This window comes from Salvelinus fontinalis, chromosome 32 (genome assembly GCF_029448725.1).
Source record: "Salvelinus fontinalis isolate EN_2023a chromosome 32, ASM2944872v1, whole genome shotgun sequence".
NCBI classification, from domain to species: Eukaryota; Metazoa; Chordata; class Actinopteri; order Salmoniformes; family Salmonidae; genus Salvelinus; species Salvelinus fontinalis.
In genome coordinates, this window is record NC_074696.1 from 17,788,649 (window position 1) to 17,812,299 (window position 23,651).

General features: G+C 42.8%; 1 protein-coding gene across 2 annotated transcripts; it reads right to left on the reverse strand.

The window, feature by feature from the left end:
• Positions 1-2,895: 2,895 nt before the first annotated feature.
• On the reverse strand, positions 2,896-23,651 carry LOC129830817 (polypeptide N-acetylgalactosaminyltransferase 4-like). Of its 2 annotated transcripts, none has more exons than XM_055893568.1 (11): positions 23,303-23,651; positions 16,292-16,747; positions 15,010-15,179; positions 14,625-14,814; positions 14,343-14,528; positions 13,856-13,973; positions 10,417-10,593; positions 8,055-8,186; positions 7,692-7,802; positions 6,216-6,368; positions 2,896-4,883 (listed from the first exon to the last, which is right to left on the reverse strand). In XM_055893568.1, the coding sequence occupies exons 2-11, from the start codon at positions 16,678-16,680 to the stop codon at positions 4,743-4,745; spliced, it is 1,767 nt and encodes a 588-aa protein (XP_055749543.1). In that variant the 5' UTR covers positions 16,681-16,747; positions 23,303-23,651; the 3' UTR covers positions 2,896-4,742. The 2 variants fall into 2 exon arrangements, with proteins under 2 accessions (XP_055749543.1, XP_055749544.1); XM_055893569.1 differs by lacking the exon at positions 23,303-23,651 and adding an exon at positions 23,069-23,168.

Consider the following 23,651-nt stretch of genomic DNA (forward strand, 5'->3'; position numbering starts at 1 on the left):
GGCGCCAGCAGCCTACTATTCCAAATCCACTTTGCGCTCCCGCCTCTATTCGCACCAGTCGCATTAGACACACTGTTATCACATTGTTATAGCTTTACCTGCAACATCCACACACACCAGCGGAGGCTGGTGGCTATAGGAGGGTGGGCTCATTGTAATGGCTGGAATGGAATTAAAAGGAACAGAGTCAAACATGTTGTTTCCATATGTTTGATGGGTTTGATACTGTTGCATTTAATTCCATTGCAACCAGTACAATGAGCCCACCCTCCTATAGCTCATCCCACCAGCCTCCACTGACAACTGAGTTTCTGATCAAGCTGCACACAATTATTCAAGTCGATATAGTCACTGTAATCTTTCTCAAGTGTCATGAGTTGTACAGAACTGCAAAATAAACATTTTTTTACAACAGTTTCGTTTCCCCTTACATAATTATACAAATGAAAGAAAACTCTGTTTGAAGTTGTAATGTTATGTGCACAAGTACAGTAAACCCAACAATGAGGTCATCAATATGTAGTACTAAAAACAACATCAGCTAGAACAAAATCATGAGAAAGAAGCTATACACAGGGTCAGTTCCAATAAGATATCTACAATGGGCAGGGATACTAGACTGAGGTAGATATGTTTAGGTGTAAAGTGACTAGGCATCAGGATATATGATGAACAGAGTAGCAGCAGCATAAATTAAGATTTTATGTTTGTGTGTGTAGAGTCAGTATAAATGTGTGTGCGTGTTATTTTTCTGTTGGAGTGTCAGTGTGTGTGAGTGTGTAGAGTCCTGTGAGTGTGCATAGAAAGTGCAACAACAAAAAATACAAGGGTCAACTCAGATTTTGTTAGCTATTTAGCGGTCTTATGGCTTGGGGATAGAAGCTGTTCAGGGGCCTGTTGGTGTCAGACTTGATACACCGGTACCGCTTGCCATGCAGGAGCAGAGAGAACAGTTTATGGCTTGGGCCTTCCTTTCACACCGCCTGATATAGAGGTCCTGGATGGCAGGGTGCTTGGCCCCAGTGATGTATGCGATCGAGGGCGGTGCTGTTGCCATACCAAGCAATGATGCAGCCAGTCAAGATGCTCTCAGGGGTGCAGCTGTATAACTTTTTGAGTATTTGAGGGCCCATGCCAAACTTGTTCAACCTTGTGAGGGGGAAGAGGCACAACTGTGAGTGTGAACCATTTTAAGTCTTTAGTGATTTGGACCCCAAGGAACTTGAAGCTCTCGACCCGCTCCACTAAAACTGTACAATATCACGTGCCTGTAGTTTATACCATGGCACGTAGTCTAGTGGTTAGAGCGTTGGGCCAGTAACCAAAATGTTGCTAGATCGAATCCCCGAGCTGACAAGGTAAACATCTGTCTTTCTGCCCCTGAACAAGGCAGATAACCCACTGTTCCTAGACCGTCATTGTAAATAATAATTTGTTCTTAACTGACTTGCCTGGTTAAATAAAAAACTGTAGTTTTCAGGGACACTCTCTTTTCACACCACTTTCATACAAAGTGATTTTTGTAGCAGGTTAAGAGAGCATTTTCACTAACCCTAACTCTAATCCCTTTCCTATCATTAACCTCAGTATCCTAACCTGCTACGAAAAAATGTACTTCCGTGTCGAGATGGTGTCTAAAGAGTTTCCTGTAGTTTTCATGCACTGATGTCAAAGAGACTACTGCTGTTCTGTGTTCTTACATGAGTAGGGCTTGTGTTATTAAAAATAGTAACTTAACATTTACTTGTTGTTGTTCAACATTTACGGGTGCAACAAAGTTATCTTCATTATTGACAAATATTCTTACATTATTTCTCTTAGCACTGTCACAGGTCTATATGTAAAACATTTCAAGTTTGAAGCAAACATCTTTAAGCAAATGAAAATGATGAATAATTGAGTTAACTGTTCAGAGTGAGAAGGTAATTTGAGTGCCATACTGTTTGATTGAATACTGTTATTGTGAAAACAACAACGGAACAAGGCAACTGGAGTGTTGTAATATACCTCGGTACACTGACCTGTCTTTCTACTATCACTGGGAGAAAACATATATTAGGCCACATTTTATGCAAGAGGACGTTTTCATACAAGACATAGTTAACACTCATGTTGTAGCACTACAGGTAAATTTATTCTCTCTTCACCTATTAACAAAGAAAATATGTAAAACCGAGATACTGTTAATGCAAATTAAATTGTCCATTCACTCTTTTCTCAGACGGTGGCTCATGTGGCATTATTCTCAAACGGCCAATAAATATGTCACTGCATCAACCCACAGCTAATTGGCTTCATTTCCAAGGTGCTTATGATGCAATACCCCAGGATGCTGTCCAGAGTAATGCACATGCTACAGCATTTTACAAGTGTAATTTACATAATTTATGGGAAGCAAAATTATTTTAGGTTTACACTTCACTGAGCCTAGATTACACAGGCAGCCTAATTCTGATATTTTTTCCACTGTTTTTTTTTTTCAGAACTGATTGATCAAGACTAATTAGTGAAAAAAATATCAGAATTGGGCGGCCTGTGTAAATGCAGCCAATTTCACAAAAAGTAATGGAGTAATTGACTGGATTAGTGAACACTGGAGCCGTTGGTGTACCCATGTCATGTAATGAACTCAAGAATGTTTAAAATCCTGATTGTTTTATTACTTACGGTAAGGTAAAAAATAACACCTACCAATATTTATTGAACCACAAACAGCGTCAATTTCCCCATTTGACATTCAGGTTGGTTCCTTCCATGGCCACCAGATGGTGCTAAATCAGCATATTTGGGAATACCTAACTGAAAAAAACTGAAGTAAATATTTATTACTTGCCAATCAATCTTCAATGGAGTCTTGTGTCAGTGCTAAGCAAGAAGAAACACAAAATCAACACCTTTGGATTCTTGGTTTTAATGGTCATTGGTCAGTGAGTTAAAAAAGACATTGATTGATCTACAGCAGTCCTCAAACTCCAACTTTATTTAAACCCTTTCATGCTTCACTGGTACAAACAATCACCACCGTCTCTTATGCTTATTAATCAGTACAGTAGTTCAAATAAGCCCCATCCCATTCAGGTCCCTTTATACCAAAAAGTATCATTTACAAAGGAAATAAAAAAAAGAGAATTCATAGAATCATATAAAATCTTTGAAAGATCAACCATTCAGTACAAATATTTGATTTAAAAAAGGCCCTAGTGCAAAGCACCACAAAAAGACTCTGCATTAGGAAGAGCAGTCTTCGGCAGTACAGCTGATTTCAATAATAAGCACTTCAATGGCAACACACACGATTATTAATCTCCATTGGTCGTAGAATCCCAATCAAGTGAACCAGAAAAGTTATTTTAGGAAAAGTTTAGGTTGAGTAGAGTGAGCAGAGTGCTGGTGCTGTTGAAGTTTCAAGTACTGATACAACCGCTGCATTGATGTAAGTCTGGGGAAGGGAAAACTAGCTGTTATTGGCCGAGAGGGTTGAAACTCTTTGTTTTTGATCTATTAACTAATTTACCACCTGGTGATGTCACCAGGCAGTCAAAACTCCATCCATGCAAGACCTGCTGTTTAGAAAGTCATGTGTAGATTTTATTTTCAATCAGCAACTATCAGGAACCAACACTGATCAAATTTTCTAGCTTTTACAGTGTTCGTCTCATCAGCAGTTGTACAATATGATACAAAACACAGGAAAAAAATAAGTTTGACTGCACTGGGCTTTTAAGAGAATCAAGCCCTTGAGAGATCAACAATTGATGAAAGCTACAGTAAGCAATGCCATGACATGTGCTAGCTGAAATGGTGAGGCTATGGAAGAGAGCAGACAACATTGCTGCAGGCAAACACCCATATGAGAATAATGCTACTATGAAAGTGAAATTAACATGTTTATGCTTATGTTAGGCACAGTAGATTTTAGTTTTTTAGGCACATTGTAGACACAGTAAATCAGCCTGTGTAAAGAATGTTTTTTGCACAGCACAGTGAAGACTACCAAACCACCATGTCAAATGTCCCACCACCCTCAGGCAATGGCGACATTGTACTTAGCGCACGCTTAACAGTGTTTCAACAGCTCGATCTGATCCTACCTTGAACACAGTCTTCAAACAGAGTCAGAAGCTGATGAGTAGAACACATGTAGCCTACTAGTGTGACAGAGTCCACTTCATTCACTCACACAAGATGGGGCTTGTATAGTAAGTCTCATATGATACCAAGCTTTTTGACTTATTTAGCTATCTCAAAGTGTTAACTTTGAGTAACAAACCCCAGATTAACAACACCTAGGAAAGACTAATCCTTTAGACCCTTAAATGAATCATATTTCATTTCATTTCAAACCCCAGAAACCACCCTTAGATGACTTGTGGTTAACCTGTAAAAAAAACACCAATAAAAACACTAAAATATTATTTAAAAAACATTGTGCAACGCAAGAGTATTTGTTAGCATCTATGCTTATCCCACTGAATAAAAAAAAACAGAATTCTCATGAAGACATTGTTCCTCTTTCAAATCAGTCTTTAAGAACTGACACCACATGTTCAAGCTTTCTTATTGTTTTTCAGCCCTCACAGTGAGAGGTCAACTGTAAACGAGGAATTTCAACAGACAGAAATATTGTCACCTCAGGTGTGGACCGCATTTGGTTTGCAAAGGCACTTCAAATTAGGACATTTGTCAAGTCTTCAGTAGTGTGCAGAGAGAGTCTCTCTCTCTAAAGGTCACTTAGGGTGAGGTTAGTCCCTCCCATTCTCAAACTTCCAGCGCTGTTGCTTGTCCCCGGGCGTGCACATTTTCATCTGAACGTCCGTGCGTCCCTCGGCTGTGCGGTAGGTGGTGAGACACATGTCTGAGTGAGGGTGGTAGATCGTCCCGTCCTGAAGTGGTAAGAGACATCAGGTCATAGGCTGTGTGAGTTTCAAGCTAATTTTCACAATAAAAATGCACCTTTATAATAAACCATTCCATGCATCATCGTATTTGCAGACTTATGCAAGATATCCTACTATTCCTAACATGATGATTACATTGGAGAGTCATAATTTAGGCTAATAATAGAACTCAATCATTGTTCGCAAAAAAAGACGGCCTTTTATAATTATGACACTTTATATGACTGAAGACATCAGCAGAATCTTTTTGAATACGATAAAAACTCTGCTGATCCTGACAAACAGATCAATCAAAACACAGTTGTCTGATCCATATAATACAACTACAAAAAAGGGGAAACAAATACAATATGACATGATCGTCCAAAAACAAATGTGGCACTGACCCAATGATAAAGAGTGAACAATATTCATACCATATATCACTCACCGGTAATATGGCCGATGCTCTCCACTAGTGACGATGAGAAAGGCTATGACGTTCAATCAATTAAGTTGAGAACGAAAAGACAGATTAGAGTATTTTCTATTGTTTTCTCTTTACAGCAATAGCCACTTGCTTTCCAAACTATGTTTTCTCGCAATTGTATTTTTGAATATTGCGATATTTTATTTATTTATTTAACCGTTATTTTACCAGGTAAGTTGACTGAGAACACGTTCTCATTTGCAGCAACGACCTGGGGAGTAGTTACAGGGGAGAGGAGGGGGATGAATGAGCCAATTGTAAACTATGCTTGACTGGGCCTCTACTTGTCACTGGGTCGCAACTAAACAATGATCTATTTGCTATATGCCCCGCGTACAGGCCTTTCTGACTGCGGGCAATGCCATTTAAAACAATCCACAGGTTATTATTCATTTTTTAAGCTCATGATCTTCTATGGCCAAACCATGCTTTCTGTTGCAGTAGCCTATTTTGAATGATTGTATTTATGTCTGTATAGACTGGAGTAGGCTAATTACAGTATATAATTTTGGCTATTCAATTTACTTTAGGGGAAGCTTAGCTTCTCCTAGCCATATGCGCGCGCCACCAATGATCCAGGTATAAGGCATTATAGCAAACTGAAAACTAAATGTAGTATGAAGACCACTAATAATACATGGGACTTATATAGCGGTTTTCAAGGACCCAAAGTCGCTTTACAACTGTAGAAATGAAACCCAAAAAACTGTAATGTCTTTTCAAATTCGATCAGCCCAGTTGTCCATACTCAATACTATAAATGCTTTGTTTTTCTGTGAGTGATTGAGTGTGTGTACGAGCATTTCTCTGTTTACATGAATCTTTATGCTTGCGTCTGCATCACTCACCTCTCTGAACTCCCAGATGATGGTTGGGGGTGTAGGGGTTCTGTCCTGGGGGCAGTGTGTCATCCCAATGTAAATCTGTCCCTCGGGGACCTCGGCACACAGCTCCGTTGCAGAGTTATAGCGGATCTCCTTATGGGTCGTATACTCAAAGTACTGGGGGGAAGGAGAGAGAGGCATTTACATGCATGCTTTCTGAATTATAGTAAATCACTGTCATCCTGGGGAATGGATCAATGTGTCCTCGCTGTGCTTCTGCTTATCAAATCAGCAGCTCTGAACATTAGCGTTCCACAGCTATAAGAGATTTCACCATAATAATCTCTTCCCTTTGAGAGATTTAGGACTGGATTTAGGTCAAATTAATGTCTGTTGACCAAACATTTGTGTGCACCTCTCTCCCCCCTCTCCTTTTCTCCCCTCTCTCCCTCTGAGAAATGGCTGCTGGATGGATCTCCATTGAGCCAGATTTTAGTGTGTCAGTGGGGTTCATCATGCTAATAAGAAGGCTACCAACCATTTCAATCACCCAGATATAAACACTGAGTTTGTATGCGTCCCAAATGGCACCCTATTCCCTATATAGTGCACTACTTTTGACCACAACCCATAGGGCTCTGGTCAAAAGTAGTGCACTATTTACACAATAGAGTGCAATTTGGGACATAAACTAGGCTGATTCTCCACGGGTGTCATTTCCAAACCCAAGCCTCAGAGAGACAATCAGACAAAGCATCTTGGGTGCCCATTAAAGAGACCGAGGGTAAATCAATCTTCAATGGTACGATCATTTGCTTCATTCTCCTCACATCCTATGTATCTTTCAGACGGGGCAAGTGTGATTTCTATTAAAAGAAAGAGTTCTCCCTCCTGTCTTGAAAAAACGTATTTATCCAGTCTAGGCCACTGTCTGTGGCTGGGGGTCTGTATCTTTTAAATGGAACTAGGGGGGACCTCAAAAGAGAAGGTAGAGGTTCCCGTTTGTTTCAGAGCAGGTTGTGGAAACAGATTTTCAGTCACACACATGTTGCTTTTAGAAGCGGTGTACACCTGATGCAATGCATCAATGAGTAATCAGAGAGATATAGCTGGTGGAGATGCCTGAATGCCTGAGGCCTCCACTACCCCCTGTTAATGACTGGACATTAAATATACATCCATACAGCCCAGCAAGTCTTCTTGGCTATTAACTTTCTATAAACTAACTTGGCTAGAAAAGTTATACAACTTAGTTGAGTGTTTAAGATATCTGTAGATTTAGGATTAAAATATTATTTAGGACAATGTCTGGTAATACTAAAACAAAGTTTAAGATGTCTTCGTATCTCGCTTTGAATCTAGATGAGGTGGATATTCTGCCATGGTCACCGGATATCGTTGATATTCAGAAAAACCACTCCGTCTGTCCATCAGGGAGACAGACGTGAGTCAGGGAGGGTTGAGAGACAAAATAAACAGACGTGAAATTTTAAAAATCACCTGGTTGCCGCCCTGCCCATGGCAACCGAAGAGGGAGACGTGCGCCCCCGTGGGACTGTGTTCCGGAGAGTTGTAGTCCAGGCACTCTGAATGGATCCCAGTGCTACGCAACTGTGATGAGGAGAATGATCTGGATTAGCATCATGAGATCTGCCATCCATGTCTCTGCATTGCTTTCTCTTTGGGGGATTAGGCTGGGTTTCTGTAAAATTTTGCTGCCTGTCTTTACATTTTTTCAAGTGGTACTCAAGATTTTCAATTGTATTTATTACATACGAGGGGGAAAATGTACTTGATTATGACATGGAGACAGAGACAAACTGACAGAAACAGACAGTGACAGACAGACAAACAGAGACTCACCGCCCCGTGCCAGCCCTCCCGGTCCTCTGGTACATGCAGGTCAGGGTAGATGTTGTTCAGGTACCAGTCAAAGCTGTTACACTTCAGTCTCTCTCGAAGGACCACCCTCTCTGAGATGTCCCCATATGTTTCCTGTGGAAAAATAACACACTTATTTAGCTAGCGCCAATTTCCACACACAACTCTAAAGCTACAGCATAATAATAGGTCAAAGTTATAATAATAGGTCAAATAGTCAGGTCAAAGTTGACAATCCTAGGAGTGGTTTGATATGACACACCATGTCATGACTGTACAAATACACTACATGGCCAAACGTATGTGGACACCTGCTCGTCGAACATCTGGTCCCCCTTTTGCTGCAATAACAGCCTTTGCAGTGGGGACTTGCTTCCATTCAGCCACAAGAGCATTAGTAAGGTCGGGCACTGATTTTGGGCGATAAGGCCTGGCTCGAAGTGGAAATTCCAATTCATCCCAACAGTGTTCGATGGGGTTGAGGTCAGAGCTCTGTGCAGGCCAGTCAAGCTCTTCCACACCGATCTTGACAAACTGTTTCTTTGTGGATCTCGCTTTGTGCACGGGGGCATTTTCATGCTGAAACAGGAAAGGCCCTTCCCCAAACTGTTGCCACAAAGTTGCAAGCACAGAATCGCTTAGAATATGCTGTAGCGTTAATATTCCCCTTAACTGGAATTAAGTGGCCTAGCCTGACGCATGAAAAACAGCCCCAGACCATTATTCCTCCTCCACCAAACTTAACAATTCAGGCAGGTAGCGTTCTCCTGACATCCGCCAAACCCAGATTTGTCCGTCAGACTGCCAGATGGTGAAGCGTGATTCTTCACTCCAGGAGAACGAGTTTCTACTGCTCCAGAGTCCAATGGCAGCAAGCTTTACACCACTCCAGCCAACGCTTGGCATTGCTTGTGTGCGGCTGCTCAGCCATGGAAACACATTTCATGAAGTTCCCGACGAACAGTTATTGTGCTGACGTTGCTTCCAGAGGCAGTTTGGAACTCGGTAGTGAGTGTTGCAACTAAGGAGAGATGATTTTTACGCGATTGGCGGTCCATTCTGTGAGCTTGTGTGGCCTACCACTTCGGAGCTGAGCCGTTGTTGCTCCTAGATGTTTCCACTTCACAATTACAGCACTTTCAGTTGACCGGTATAGCTCTAGCACTGACTTGTTGGAAAGGTGGCATCCAGTCACAGTGTCATGTTGAATGTCACTGTGCTCTTCAGTATGGGCCATTCTACTGCCAATGTTTGTCTATGGAGATTGCATGGCTGTGTGCTCAATGTTACACACCTGTCAGCAACGGGTGTGGCTGAAATAGCCTAATCCACTCATTTGAAGGCGTGTCCACAGACACTACATAGACAAAAGTATGTAGCTACATCCTGGGTCGTTATCTTGAATATGTTTGAATCCTGGTTGGGGAATTGCTGTTGTGTTCTTAAGAAAAGGATTTAACATATGATAGGTGTGAGAGATTGTTTAAGGAGGAAACGTTTGCCAAGGTGGCGAGTGATACCTGTTGTACTAATGGGAGCAGTGGAACTCCCCACCTTGAACAAACCAAAGGGAGGGAATTCAAACACACGTCAGATTGTGTGACGCTAAAGTTGCATTATGTGGTCCCTGATCAACCAGGGGTGTATGCATTTGTTATTGGACAGATTCAGGTAGGTCGTACTCCCTCCCTGTTTTGGCCCATTTGCTTCCGATTGGTTCTTCAGTTTGATTGGACAAAAACTACTTAAGTGGTTTAAACCAAAACCACTGTGACCACATTTCTCTTCAAACAAACCACCTTGATAAAGGCCTATATGTAAATGACGCCCAAGTGAATTCAAACCTGCCAGTTCCCACTGGCACCTGGTCTCCATCTCCCTTTGGTAAGGTAATGTTTTGTTTGATCAAAGATCCCTGGCATTAATAATGTAATTCATTTCAGAGTGGTGAAACCAAGAAACATGAAACCTTGATGTCAGCCAACACAAAAAAAAAAAAAAAGTGTGACACACACAGATGATTCCTCTCACACCCAGACAGCACCTCATCAACACTGCTGACACCTAGAAAGGTGAAGCAACACCTCCAACCAAGTTAATCCATTACAATATATAGCCAAGTCTAAGGTGTTCCTTCCTTGGTATAGCCTAACCATCACAGCTTTAACTAGAGCATGCCTACTTAACACCTGCTGGAATTATGCACTTTACAATAACTTACTTTGTCGCTTTATTACAATACATCAAGTTTGTTTATTGCTTTATTACATTACAATAAGTTAGTTAATCACTTTACAATAAGTTAAGATAGCATTTTATTGTAAAGTGTACTACAGTACTTTACCCTTCTGGCCGGTGGGTTTCTGTTGTAGAAGTGCTGTTTATAGGTGTCCATCCACACCTCTGCAGCACGGACCGTGTTCTGGAGGAACTTAGGCCTGGCATAGGGTGCTTTCTTAGGGAAAACGTGTCCCACGTGGGAGCAGGGGTGGATCTCCAGAGAACCTCCACACTGCCACACCTGTGGAGCAGGAGAACCGATGATTAAAACATAGAAAATGACATGATATATCATTGTAGAGTATCCCTCCACCTAATCGTTCTGGCAAAAATCCAGACAAGATGCATGGGACTCAAACTTTCCCATAAGATTTGTGGAGAAGTTTTCCTTTCCACACAAGTCAAATTAGTGCCTCAAATGTTCTCCAGACTCTGGAAAAGGATCCAAATTGGGATGTAAGTGGTGTGATAATGCAGGCAGAAACCACGATGGACATTGTCTATGAATAATCAGCAACACTACCACTCTTCTTCTCTGTTCTCTCTCGGCTATTATACAAATGACAGAGTCAAAAAACTCTTTGTTGGGGAACATTTTTAATTGTATCTATTTCCCGCAGAACATTTTATTTATAGTATGAACTTGCATCTTATAAATTGCTTGTTTTCCACTACGGCCAAGAAAACAGCTTGGGGGAAATGACACATAGCTAGGCTACCTCGCTATTTGCTAACTACATTTAGCGACGTCCTTGAGTTATGCCCCAATTACCAGACAGATTCTCTCAGTGTAATGGATACTTAGCTATACCTCGTAGAACCCTATTCATTCTCATCAAAACATTTAATTCCTGTGCAATATTTATTTCTTTGTAGTCCCAAAAAACTGTTCAAACATCAATTATGAATGGGGATTCGCAGAGGCATTTTATTTCTACTTACATAAAACATCACTTAAGGTGATACCCCCATCCACCTTTAGTTTAACACACACACAAAGAATATCAGCCTATATGCATTTTCCTCAAATAAAACGTTTAAACCTTTTTATGCACCATCTTATAGTTTCTTCTCCCCAATTGGTAGTTATGACCTTGTCTCATTCCTGCAACTCCAACGGGAGATGCAAAGGTCGAGACTTGCGTCCTCCGAAACATGACCCGCCAAGCCGCGCTGCTTCTTAACACACTGCTCACTAACCCAGAAGTCAGCCGTATCAATGTGTCGGAGGAAACCGTTAGACTGACAACCAGTCAGTTTGCAGGCACCCGGTTCGCCCGCACCTGCCACAAGGAGTCACTAGATGCGCGATAAGGCAAGGAACGCTCTCCGGCCAAACCCTCCCCTACACGGACGGCACTGGGCCAATTGTGCGCCTGGGATCGAACCTCAGGCTGTAGTGGCACCTCAGCATTGCGACGCAGTGCCTTAAGACAGCTGCGCCATTCGGGAGGCCGATAGACTTTTAGTAAACCTTTTTGCGAGCATAGATCAGAACGCAAGTAAGTGTCCATTCGATCTTTAACCAAGGACCTGAGAGGTAATAAACTACCTCACTGTCAAACTTAACATGTGCAAATATTTGTATGAACATAACAATATTCAACAACTGAAACATAAACTGAACAAGTTCCACAGACATGTGACTAACATAAATGAAAATGTGTCCCTGAACAAAGGGGGGGTGGGTGAAAATCAAAAGTAACAATCAGTATCTGGTGTGGCCACCAGCTGCATTAAGTACTGCAGTGCATCTCCTCCTCATGGACTGAACCAGTTTTGCCACTTCTTGCTGTGAGATGTTACCCCACTCTTCCACCAGGGCACCTGCAATTTCCCAGACATTTCTGGGGGGGAATGGCCCTAGCCCTCACCCTCCGATCCAACAGGTCCCAGACGTGCGCAATGGGATTGAGATCCGGGCTCTTCGCTGGCCATGGCAGAACACTGACATTCCTGACTTGCAGGAAATCACGCACAGAACGAGCAGTATGGCTGGTGGCATTGTCATGCTGGAGGGTCATGTCAGGATGAGCCTGCAGGAAGGGTACCACATGAGGGAGGAGGATGTCTTCCCTGTAACACACAGCGTTAAGATTGCATGCAATGACAACAAGCTCAGTCTGATGATGCTGTGACACAACGCCCCAGAACACCTCCAAATCGATCCTGCTCCAGAGTACAGGCCTCGGTGTAACGCTTATTCCTTTGACGATAAACGCGAATCCGACCATCCCCCCCTGCTGAGACAAAACCACGACTCGTGAGTGAAGAGCACTTTTTGCCAGTCCTGTCTGGTCCAGCTACGTTCGGTTTGTGCCCATAGGCGACGTTGTTGCCGGTGATGTCCAGCCTCTCTCAGCCTATTGCAGGCAGTCTGAGCACTGATGGAGGGATTGTGCATTCCTGGTGTAACTCGGGCAGTTGTTGTTGCCATCCTGTACCTGTCCCGCAGGTGTGATGTTCAGATGTACCGATTCTGTGCAGGTGTTAAACGTGGCCTGCCACTGTGAGGACGATCAGCTGTCCGTCCTGTCTCCCTGTAGCGCTGTCTTAAGCGTCTCACAGTATGAACATTGCAATTTATTGCCCTGGCCACATCTGTAGTCCAGATGTCCAGATCTGCAGTCCACACGCAGATGAGCAGGGACCTGGGAATCTTTCTTTTGGTGATTTTCAGAGTCAGTAGAAAGGCCTCTTTAATGTCCTACGTTTTCATAACTGTGACCTTAATTGCCTACCGTCTGTAAGCTGTTAGTGTCTTAACGACCGTGCCACAGGTGCATGTTGATTAATTGTTAATGGTTCATTGAACAAGCATGGGAAACAGTGTTTAACCCCTTTACAATGAAGATCTGTGAAGTTATTTGGATTTTAACGAATTATCTTAGAAAGACAGGGTCCTGAAAAAGGGCCATTTCTTTTTTTTCTGAGTTTAGATGAACAGCAAACGCCACAGGCACTGAGAAGTTGATGCCATATTAAATAGACTGTGTCCAGGCACTGAGAAGTTGATGCCATATTAAATAGACTGTGTCCAGCCACTGAGATGCTGATGCCATATTAAATAGACTGTGTCCAGGCACTGAGATGTTGATGCCATATTAAATAGACGGTGTCCAGGCACTGAGAAGTTGATGCCATATTAAATAGACTGTGTCCAGGCACTGAGATGTTGATGCCATATTAAATAGACTGTGTCCAGGCACTGAGATGTTGATGCCATATTAAATAGACTGTGTCCAGGCACTGAGATGTTGATGCCATATTAAATAGACTGTGTCCAGGCACTGAGATGTTGATGCCATATTAAATAGACTGTGTCCAGCCACTGAGATGCTGATGCCATAGTGTCAGTGACAGTGTCCAGCCACTGAGATGCTGATGCCATAGTGTCAGTGACAGTGTGCAGGCACTGAGATGCTGATGCCATAGTGTCAGTGACAGTGTGCAGGCACTGAGATGCTGATGCCATAGTGTCAGTGACAGTGTCCAGTACTCACCCTAAAGGACAGTTCTAGGTTCTCTCCTCCCCACACATCCATGCCCATGTCATATGTGCCCAGGTGCTCAAAATACGCCTTGCTCACTGCAAACAGCCCACCAGCCATGGTAGGAGACCTGAGAGAGAGAGAGCATAGTGGAACATGGAGTTGAGCCCCATCAACAGTCACAGAGAGACTTGAAGACTTTTAAAATGACCTGTCACCTGGCCAAGAGGGCAGCTAAAGTATAAGCAATGTTTTGGTCTAGTTGCATCACCAATCAAACTAGATGACTGATTAACTCAAGGATTGGAGGAGAGAAGGAAAGATGCATTTCAAAACATTTCAAACAAGGCCGGAGAGTATTTGAGTTGGGATTATAACTTTTAGTCAGAGCATTAGGGTCCTGGTCAAAAGTAGTGCACTATATAGGGAAAAGCTTGCCATTTTGGACACATACAGAGATCTAATATTGTAAACAAACTGATGACCAGACAGTACCGACCTGATAGGTTCGATGCGGGACTTGCGTTTCTTGCGTTCGACCTCAGGGATAGCGTGCCACTGGAAGGTCAGCCTCCAGTCAAAGCCTCCGATCATGGGCTCATCTGTCTGCATGTAGAACTCAAACGAGTTCCAGTCGATGGTGTCGATCACCGGACACACGATGGTGCTCTCATTCTCACCAATCCTGGAGAGAGGAGAAGATACACATAAAACTAACACACATGTAACTGTAATCACATTGTCAATATGGTGGCTATGTAACACACACACACACACACACCTCTCCAGCAGCGGCTCGATCCAGCCGGGGACACACTCGCAATGACAGTCCAGGAAGGTCAGTACGTCACCCGTGGCGTAGGTGGCGCCGATGAGCCTCGCCCTGACCAGCCCCTCCCTCTTGTTGGTGCGGATGAGGCGGACACGCTCCCAGTTACTGATGTAGTGCTCCAGCTGAGACTTCAGATAGACTGGGTTTCACACAGAGATAGATGGTCAAGGCTTCACTCTTTCTCCCTCCCCTTCCCTCGCTCACACACTACCCTGTTCTCTCTCCCTCTCACGCACTACCCTCGCCCTCTCACGCACTACCCCCTTATGCCTTCCCTTTTCTTCCCCCCAAAATTCTTAAAATCAGGTAAAGCCAGTTTCATGCCCTGTCTCACCTCGGTCACTAAAGTCATCTATGAGGATGATCTCCCTCAGGAGGACAGCGGGTGTGCTCTCCAGAACACTGTGGATGGTCCTGAGCAGGGTTGACCAGGCCTCGTTGTAGAATGCTATGATCACTGACGTGGTCGGCAGACGACGGTAGTCAAACTTCTTAGCTCTGCATCTGTACTCAAATGAGAGTTGTTGTTAGGAAAATCAGGTTATAAACTGACTGCAAGACTGACCACACAATCAGTGGCTCATTGGAGTTGTTTGAGAGTTGCTTTGGTCAGTGCAGGAGGTGCATTTGGTGTCATTCCTGTCAGGAGCTGTGGAAACAGCAAGAGGCAGAAATGTGAAGGGAAAGAAATCACACCGATGTCCCACATGCCTGAGCAGTTCTCATGTAGAGACGAAAGAAAGAAAATAAAAGAAAAGCCAGTCAGGGAAGTAGGCTACTCTCTGTAAAGTAAAGGACACAGACAGCTCGAATGCCTTAAAAAAAGATCTTGGCCTCACTCCAAGCTGACCGCAAGCCCAGACAGATTCAGTGTTTATTGGAAGCTGACAGTGAGCCCAGACAGATTCAGTGTTTATTGGAAGCTGACAGTGAGCCCAGACAGATTCAGTGTTTATTGGAAGCTGACAGTGAGCCCAGACAGATTCAGTGTTTATTGGAAGCTGACAGTGAGCCCAGGCAGATTCAGTGTTTATTGAAAGCTGACAGTGAGCCCAGACAGATTCAGTGTTTATTGAAAGCTGACAGTGAGCCCAGACAGATTCAGTGTTTATTGGAAGCTGACAGTGAGCCCAGACAGATTCAGTGTTTATTGGAAGCTGACTGTGAGCCCAGACAGATTCAGTGTTTATTGGAAGCTGACAGTGAGCCCAGACAGATTCAGTGTTTATTGGAAGCTGACTGTGAGCCCAGACAGATTCAGTGTTTATTGGAAGCTGACAGTGAGCCCAGACAGATTCAGTGTTTATTGGAAGCTGACTGTATGCCAACAGTATGTTTCTGCAATCAGTACAATAACAGATGGTTACTGATCTGGACCAGTAGTTAAGACGAATTACATTTTAGTAGACACTCTTATCAAAAGTTACAGGAGGAATTAGGGTTAATTGCCTTGATCAAGGACATCAGATTTGTCACCTAATCGGCTCGGGACTGAAACTAGCGCCCGTTCGGTTACTGGCCCAACTCTCTTAACCGCTAGGCTACCTGATTGTACTGCCGGGAGGGGCGGGGCTCTCTATGCCCTGTGTGGAGATGAAGATCATTTGGCTACTCACTCTTTCATCCTGCTGTCCTGGATGTGTCGGTGCAGGGAGATCTTATCACTGACAAAGATATTAATAGCGTATCTCTCCACGCTGTCCTCTTCCTGCTTCCTCTCCTCCGGGCTGAGGTTCAGGCTGGTGGCCTTGCCCCACTCCCCGTGCGCGTTGGCGTCCGCTGGCGCCTTCACGTACACGGGCCTGGCCAGCTGCTCACCTCCCTGCTCCTCCACGAGGGAGAAGTGCCTGACCAGCAGGTTGTGGCCCCCTCCGTCCTCCCCTCCATCGGCCCCTGTGGAGGAGGTGGTGGAGCGGGCTAGGAGCATGTAGCCCAGCCATAGCACCCACAGCAGGAAGAGGGTCTTTGCTAGGAAGCCCAGCTTCCGGGACCAACGCACCCTCATCGCCCCCAGCAACCAGTCACGTGGAGTCTCACCAGCTGCCACTCAAGAGTGCCCAGGCCACACAGCTCTGTGGAAAACACAACAAACAGCAAGGAGGGCTGAGAAAAGGTTGAGGTCCAGTTTGAAGTTTGGCCTACGATGAAACTATTAGACACCTTGAGCTGAGTTCTAAGTGGATCCATGACAGCCTTGAACCATGACAGTGAACCATTAGACATACACCACTTAAAACAGGCTGTAATAGGAACTACCAGGTGAACAAAAAGGAGAGCAGTCGTAGTTCATTTTAAAAATCCATCCGGTTTATTACAAGTTGCAACAGGGAGACACCTCCAGCACAGAAGCAGAGAAATGTCTAACTGGCCTCTTGGAGACTGGACCTTTACATCCTATTAAGACCACACCAAATGCTGTGTAAACACTAGCCTGAGAGGCTTGTAGGAAGACAAAACTAAAAGGCAGTGATTTTGTCAGCTGCTACAGAATCAGCGTTCATAGAATGTCATCAATAGGACAGTGAATAATCAGTGTGTCCTCGGTCCATGTACCCCCAGTCTGGCGTCAACCAGATATGAAAATAATCCAGAACAAATCTGGCGACCATCAACCTGCACCTTGAGTGTTACAAATAGAACACTGGAAATGCTGTATTACAGAAAGTCCAACACTGTGTTGATTACTCTAAATGATCATCTTAAATATTTCTATTACAACAGCTGAAAAAAACTGATTATAACAAGTTATGCATAACTGTGATAGAAATCATTATGACAGTGGAGGTTGGGGACAGGCCTATCTGTTGATTAAAAATATGTTGATTAATTAAAATTCTCACTCAGAGCATTCCACATGACAACAAGATTTGATTAAACACAAAACGCTTAAAGGCTAATGATTTGATGCTAATTTCATTCCACTCCGCGGCAGCGCTAATGCTCGACAGAGACGTCTGTTTACTGCTAAATGAGAAAACACTGCTAATGATGCCGCACAAATTGACTAAACTGAGGACAATCATCATCATCCAATATCAAGAATGACAAATTCAGGGCTAAATGGGAGCTGAAATTAAATAGAAATAGCAAAGATAGATCACTGGTGGAATTATAGGCTGCTACGCTGTGGTGTTGATGCTTCAACATGTAACTTTTTGGGCGACCTGACCAAATTCACATAGAAATGCGAGTTGTATCTGTAATTCTCATTGAAAGCAAGTCTAAGAAGAGGTAGATCTGTTCTATTGCTATGCTTCCCGTTCTTCAGTTGTTTTTTTCATTTTAGTTTTGTACACCAGCTTCAAACAGCTGTGAAATATATTTTCCATAACAAAAAAATATTGTATTTTCAGTGGTTTAGTTGGTACAATGATTCTCTACACTGTTTTGTCACAAACTGAAATGAGGCAAACAATTTGACTTTTAGCAACCAGGAAATTGCGGAGCGATTTCTGTACATTGCATCTTTAAACAAATCCAACATTTTATACAGGAGGCAACACATATTGTACACCCTAGAAAGTTTTGAAACAAATGGTTCCAAAAGGGTTCTTTGGCTCTCCCGGTGTGAGAACCCTTTGCAGAACCCTTTCCACAGAGGGTTCTTCATGGAACCCAAAAAGGTTCTTCAAAGGGTTCTCCCATGGGGACAGCCAGAGAACCCTTTAGGAACCATTTTTTCAAAGCGTACTATATAGCCAAGGTTCTCTTTGGTGATAGGGTTAGGCAACAGTCTAAGCCTAATGTTATTCTAATGTTCTTTTAGTAGTGACAACATGTAGGCTTAGATACAGTCAGATAGCTCAACTCAAAAGACAGGCAGACCAGAGGCAAATCAAAGAGGGCAGATACTGCTAAACCCGTCTCCAGCATCACAGTCATTGAGTGTAATCATAGCATTAATATTTCAGCAGGGATACTCAGTACAGCAGCAGTGACAGACTGAGGCTTTAGACAGTAACTTCGACACGCTTTTATCCACTCTGTGCCTTTCCACTCCGAAAATAGCCTACATGTGATGTGTTCCATTCACGCACACACACACACACACACACACACACACATACACACACACACTCCAGCTTCCTACTCTACCATTGAGATTTTTTCCATTATCAAGACTGCTTTACTATAACGTTGTACATTTAACTCTGGAAAATATTAAATATTTGATCTTGACAGGGAAATTCTGATAGGATGGCAACGATGTTACCCCCTAAATATATTTTTATATGATAGGCCTAAGCCAAGACACCCTTAAAACTTTGTCAGATTCAGGTCTTTCACAAACTGAGGAGAGTATTTGCTTGATGTGCGCTGTAGCATTGTTGAGTCACTAACCATGAGTCTCCATTTCAGTTTTTCGAGGCGTTACCAGGCCCATGCCTCTTTCACACTCAAAGCTCTGGTCACTGGCCAAGGGACTCCGAGGCCTGGGGTTACAAAATAGAGAACGCCACTAAACAAAACCTCCTGTATATTAGCAGTCCATCACAACTTCCTCCCAATGAATCTGATATCCCTCCCTCCCCAGCCCCACCAAGGGCTTTGGACCAGCAGCCTAACAGAAGGCTTAGGGAGAATCTCTGCCTCCTCTTTGGAGTAAGACTGTGGGAGTTCTGCAGAATCGAAAACAAGTAGGACTAAGCCACCAGTTCCAGGAGGCTTTGAGTCCGCCATCGCTGGTTGTCTACACAGCCCCGTTGCTACACTAACACTAATATAGATACCACCATCTAGCATCTTCTGTCAGAGGGGATTTTAAAAAGGGAGTCCGGACAGCCCTAGCTGTGTTTAATCTTATGAAGGTCTGACTGATCACAGCGCAGATGGATGGTTTGCTGCTGTTAAGAGTATAGGGACTATAGAGTTGAGTGTACAGTAGGCTATAGAGACTATAGAGTAGTGTACAGTAGGCTATAGGGACTATAGAGTTGAGTGTACAGTAGGCTATAGAGACTATAGAGTAGTGTACAGTAGGCTATAGGGACTATAGAGTTGAGTGTACAGTAGGCTATAGAGACTATAGAGTAGTGTACAGTAGGCTATAGGGACTATAGAGTTGAGTGTACAGTAGGCTATAGGGACTATAGAGTAGTGTACAGTAGGCTATAGGGACTATAGAGTAGTGTACAGTAGGCTATAGAGACTATAGAGTTGAGTGTACAGTAGGCTATAGGGACTATAGAGTAGTGTACAGTAGGCTATAGAGACTATAGAGTTGAGTGTACAGTAGGCTATAGGGACTATAGAGTTGAGTGTACAGTAGGCTATAGGGACTATAGAGTTGAGTGTACAGTAGGCTATAGGGACTATAGAGTTGAGTGTACAGTAGGCTATAGAGACTATAGAGTAGTGTACAGTAGGCTATAGAGACGATAGTAAAGTGTACAGTAGACTATAGACACTATAGAGTAGTGTACAGTAGGCTATAGACACTATAGAGTAGTGTACAGTAGGCTATAGAGACTATAGAGTAGTGTACAGTAGGCTGTAGAGACGATAGTAAAGTGTACAGTAGGCTATAGACACTATAGAGTAGTGTACAGTAGGCTGTAGAGACGATAGTAAAGTGTACAGTAGGCTATAGAAACTATAGAGTAGTGTACAGTAGGCTATAGAGACGATAGTAAAGTGTACAGTAGACTGTAGAGACGATAGTAAAGTGTACAATAGGCTATAGACACTATAGAGTTGTGTACATTAGGCTATAGAGTTGTGTACAGTAGGCTATAGAGACTATAGTAAAGTGTACAGTAGACTATAGTAAAGTGTACAGTAGGCTATAGAGACTATAGTAAGGTGTACAGTAGGCTATAGACACTATAGAGTTGTGTACAGTAGGCTATAGAGTTGTGTACAGTAGGCTATAGAGACTATAGTAAAGTGTACAGTAGACTATAGTAAAGTGTACAGTAGACTATAGAGACTATAGTAAGGTGTACAGTAGGCTATAGTAAAGTGTACAGTAGGCTATAGAGACTGTAGTAAGGTGTACAGTAGGCTATAGAGACGATAGTAAAGTGTACAGTAGACTATGGTAAAGTGTACAGTAGGTTATACAGTTGTGTACAGTAGGCTATAGAGACTATAGTAAAGTGTACAGTAGGCTATACAGTTGTGTACAGTAGGCTATAGAGACTATAGTAAAGTGTACAGTAGGCTATTGAGACTATAGTAAAGTGTACAGTAGGCTATAGAGACGATAGTAAAGTGTACAGTAGGCTATAGTAAAGTGTACAGTAGGTTATACAGTTGTGTACAGTAGGCTATAGAGACTATAGTAAAGTCTACAGTAGGCTATAGAGACTATAGTAAAGTCTACAGTAGGCTATTGAGACTATAGTAAAGTGTACAGTAGGCTATACAGTTGTGTACAGTAGGCTATAGAGACTATAGTAAAGTTTACAGTAGCCTATAGAGTTGTGTACAGTAGGCCATTGACTATAGAGTTGTGAACAGTAAACTAGAGACTATAGAGTCGTGTACAGTAGGCTATAGAGTAGTGTACAGTAGGCTATAGAGTTTAGTGTACAGTAGGCTATAGAGACTATAGAGTTTAGTGTAGACTAAAGCCATCTGGAAAAGGACTTTCATCCAGCCATAATCCTGTATTCATTTGTGTGGTGGAATGAATTCTGCTGCTATGCACAAACCAGTTGGGCTAGAACCAGTTGGGCTAGCCTAGCCCTAGAATAATGTTCCAACATAATTATCATCAGCCTCTTCTTCTCTACTAGCACACCACTAGGAATGGATTTGGCATGCATTATTAAAGTTATGCTAGTATGGACATTGGAATGTAGCCAATGTCTTCATCTGCAACAGCTAAGGAGAAGAAACATCCCTCTGACATTGACAGAGAGCTAGAGTAATCTACAAGGATGTTAAAGTACAAGCACGGAACAGGGCTGCGCTTTTGCTGTGACACCCATCTCAGAGACCAGTCAAACAAGTTGCACTGACAACAGTAACTGCAAGTTAGAAAATAGGTGTCAGTACATTCCTACACACTACTTTGTGATTGTATCTGTGTCACTGAATGGTACAGTGATTGGATTGGTACACTGCAGATGAACAGCTAGACAACCTGAAACATGAGGGCCAATATGTGAGAGTTTACTCGCTGTTAACTTATTTCCACAATGGAAATAAGTCTGACTTGTTTGTGATATCCCTGTCACGTTTTTAAAATGTATATACTGTGTGTGTTTTATCAACCAGCAAATAAAATCAATCAATCAACCTTCAGCACTGAAAAACCTCTGACAAAATAGGTACTAGGACATTCTGTATTTCACCATGATGTTATCAGTGTCACTGAATGGTCTAGGTTAAAGTTGCCCCCCCAACGTTGATCTTGGGTCAGTTTTGCATTTACCCCCCTAATGGTTAGAATTGGGGGAGGGGATGCAGATCCTAGATGTGTACCTAGGACAGTGACACTCCTCCCCCCCGGAGTGTCACTGGTACACCAGAGAGGAACAGCTGGCCAGCTTCAACTAAGAGTGTTGGCTTATGTGAGCATTTACTCAGTGTAAACATCCCTCAATGACACAAACGACTCCTCAGTGATTACACTAGACCTAAACACTATAGTAAGACCGACGGCTGGCCGTAGCAAACTGTATCAGGAGGTTAAGTGTAATATAAAATGTATTTCACAGACCTCCATCCCACTGACGCAAATAGACTATATCCTACAGGGAAAGCTTGTAGTTCAGCTTCAGCCTACTTTCTCTTTAATAGAGGTGATGCATTTTGCATGCTGTTGACCCAAACTGTAAAATGATAACTGATGTCTTCTTGTATGTTGGCAGGTTAATAAGTTTAGTTATAGTTTTCCCAGATGTTTAGGTTGTGGTCTGAGTGCAGGGAGTGAGCAGAAGATCCATCTTCAGCAATCAGCATGACTACCTTTTGTTCCAACAGACTACAGGCACCAATTATAGGCAATACAGAATCACTTATCACCGTAATGCAAATATGCTGAGAATGTTAAAACTGCAGAGAATCTAGATCCGCTTCAATTCAGATTAGACGAGGTTTACAGTGAGCTATAATAACTCGCTCAAAACTGGGACTGGGAAGGGTTTAAAAGCATTAATATGAACACCAGTATCCATGTGAAATCAGGGAATAGAAAGCACACTTGCTAAATCAATCATGTTGTTACAAAGGGTTTGAGGGTTTTACAAAATAACATTAGTAAAAGTGATTTACATGGATATGGGTTAGGTTAGCCTAGTTCAGCAGTCAAGACAGAAGTTCCTACGTTAACAAAGTAGCTAAATTAACTAGCTATCAGATCTGAGAGATTAGTTATCTAAATCAAAGAAACTCAATGTTAGATAGCTTGTTATACACCTAACGTTCGCTAGCGTATTACTCACTTGGAGCTGGATGCCCAGTCAGTAATTTTCGAGAAGAAGAGACTTAAACATCAACTAACGTTAGCCACGTTTAGCAAAACGTCCTGTAGCAAAAGAGAAAGCTATCTGCTAGCCAGCTGACGGACCTCCTTGATAGTTAACTCTGGTCCAGGGCGACCATTGGTGCTAGCTAAATTACCTTGCTAGATAGATTACACCTGATTAGCCAAGTGTGCAAGTTAATATAATTCTTACCTTATCATTCCACTACATTCCGTGTTCTTGGAAACTGCTCAGCATTTTCTCTAGTTTGCATCTGTCTTCTAGCTCTGACTACAGCTGTCAGTCAGCACAAGGCACAACCACGCCCCCTCCACGTTGATGAGCGCTGGCTAGCTGGGGATGTCACTTTTACGTTCTGGAATTTAGGTAGCCAGCTCTTGTTTTCACTCGATTTCAATGGAAGCTTCTTCAAGCTGTGTAATCAATTAGATACCAAACAAAATGTAGGCGTACTGGAAAATATGTTTTACATTAAAACCGCTTGTTATTCCAGAAATTCAGGTTTGCTGACTGAGCAAGTGTAGTTGGTTGGTCACCAGGA

What these genes read in the sequence shown, in the direction of transcription:
- LOC129830817 (XM_055893568.1), bottom strand. Translation starts at nt 16,680, where the DNA reads ATGAGGGTGCGTTGGTCCCGGAAGCTGGGCTTCCTAGCAAAGACCCTC. An exon ending in ATGGGCAGGGCGGCAACCAG is followed by an intron (nt 6,369 to 7,691) that starts GTGATTTTTAAA and finishes CCTTCCCCCCAG; the next exon opens with TACTTTGAGTATACGACCCA. An exon ending in TCATCTGGGAGTTCAGAGAG is followed by an intron (nt 4,884 to 6,215) that starts GTGAGTGATGCA and finishes TTACCACTTCAG; the next exon opens with GACGGGACGATCTACCACCC.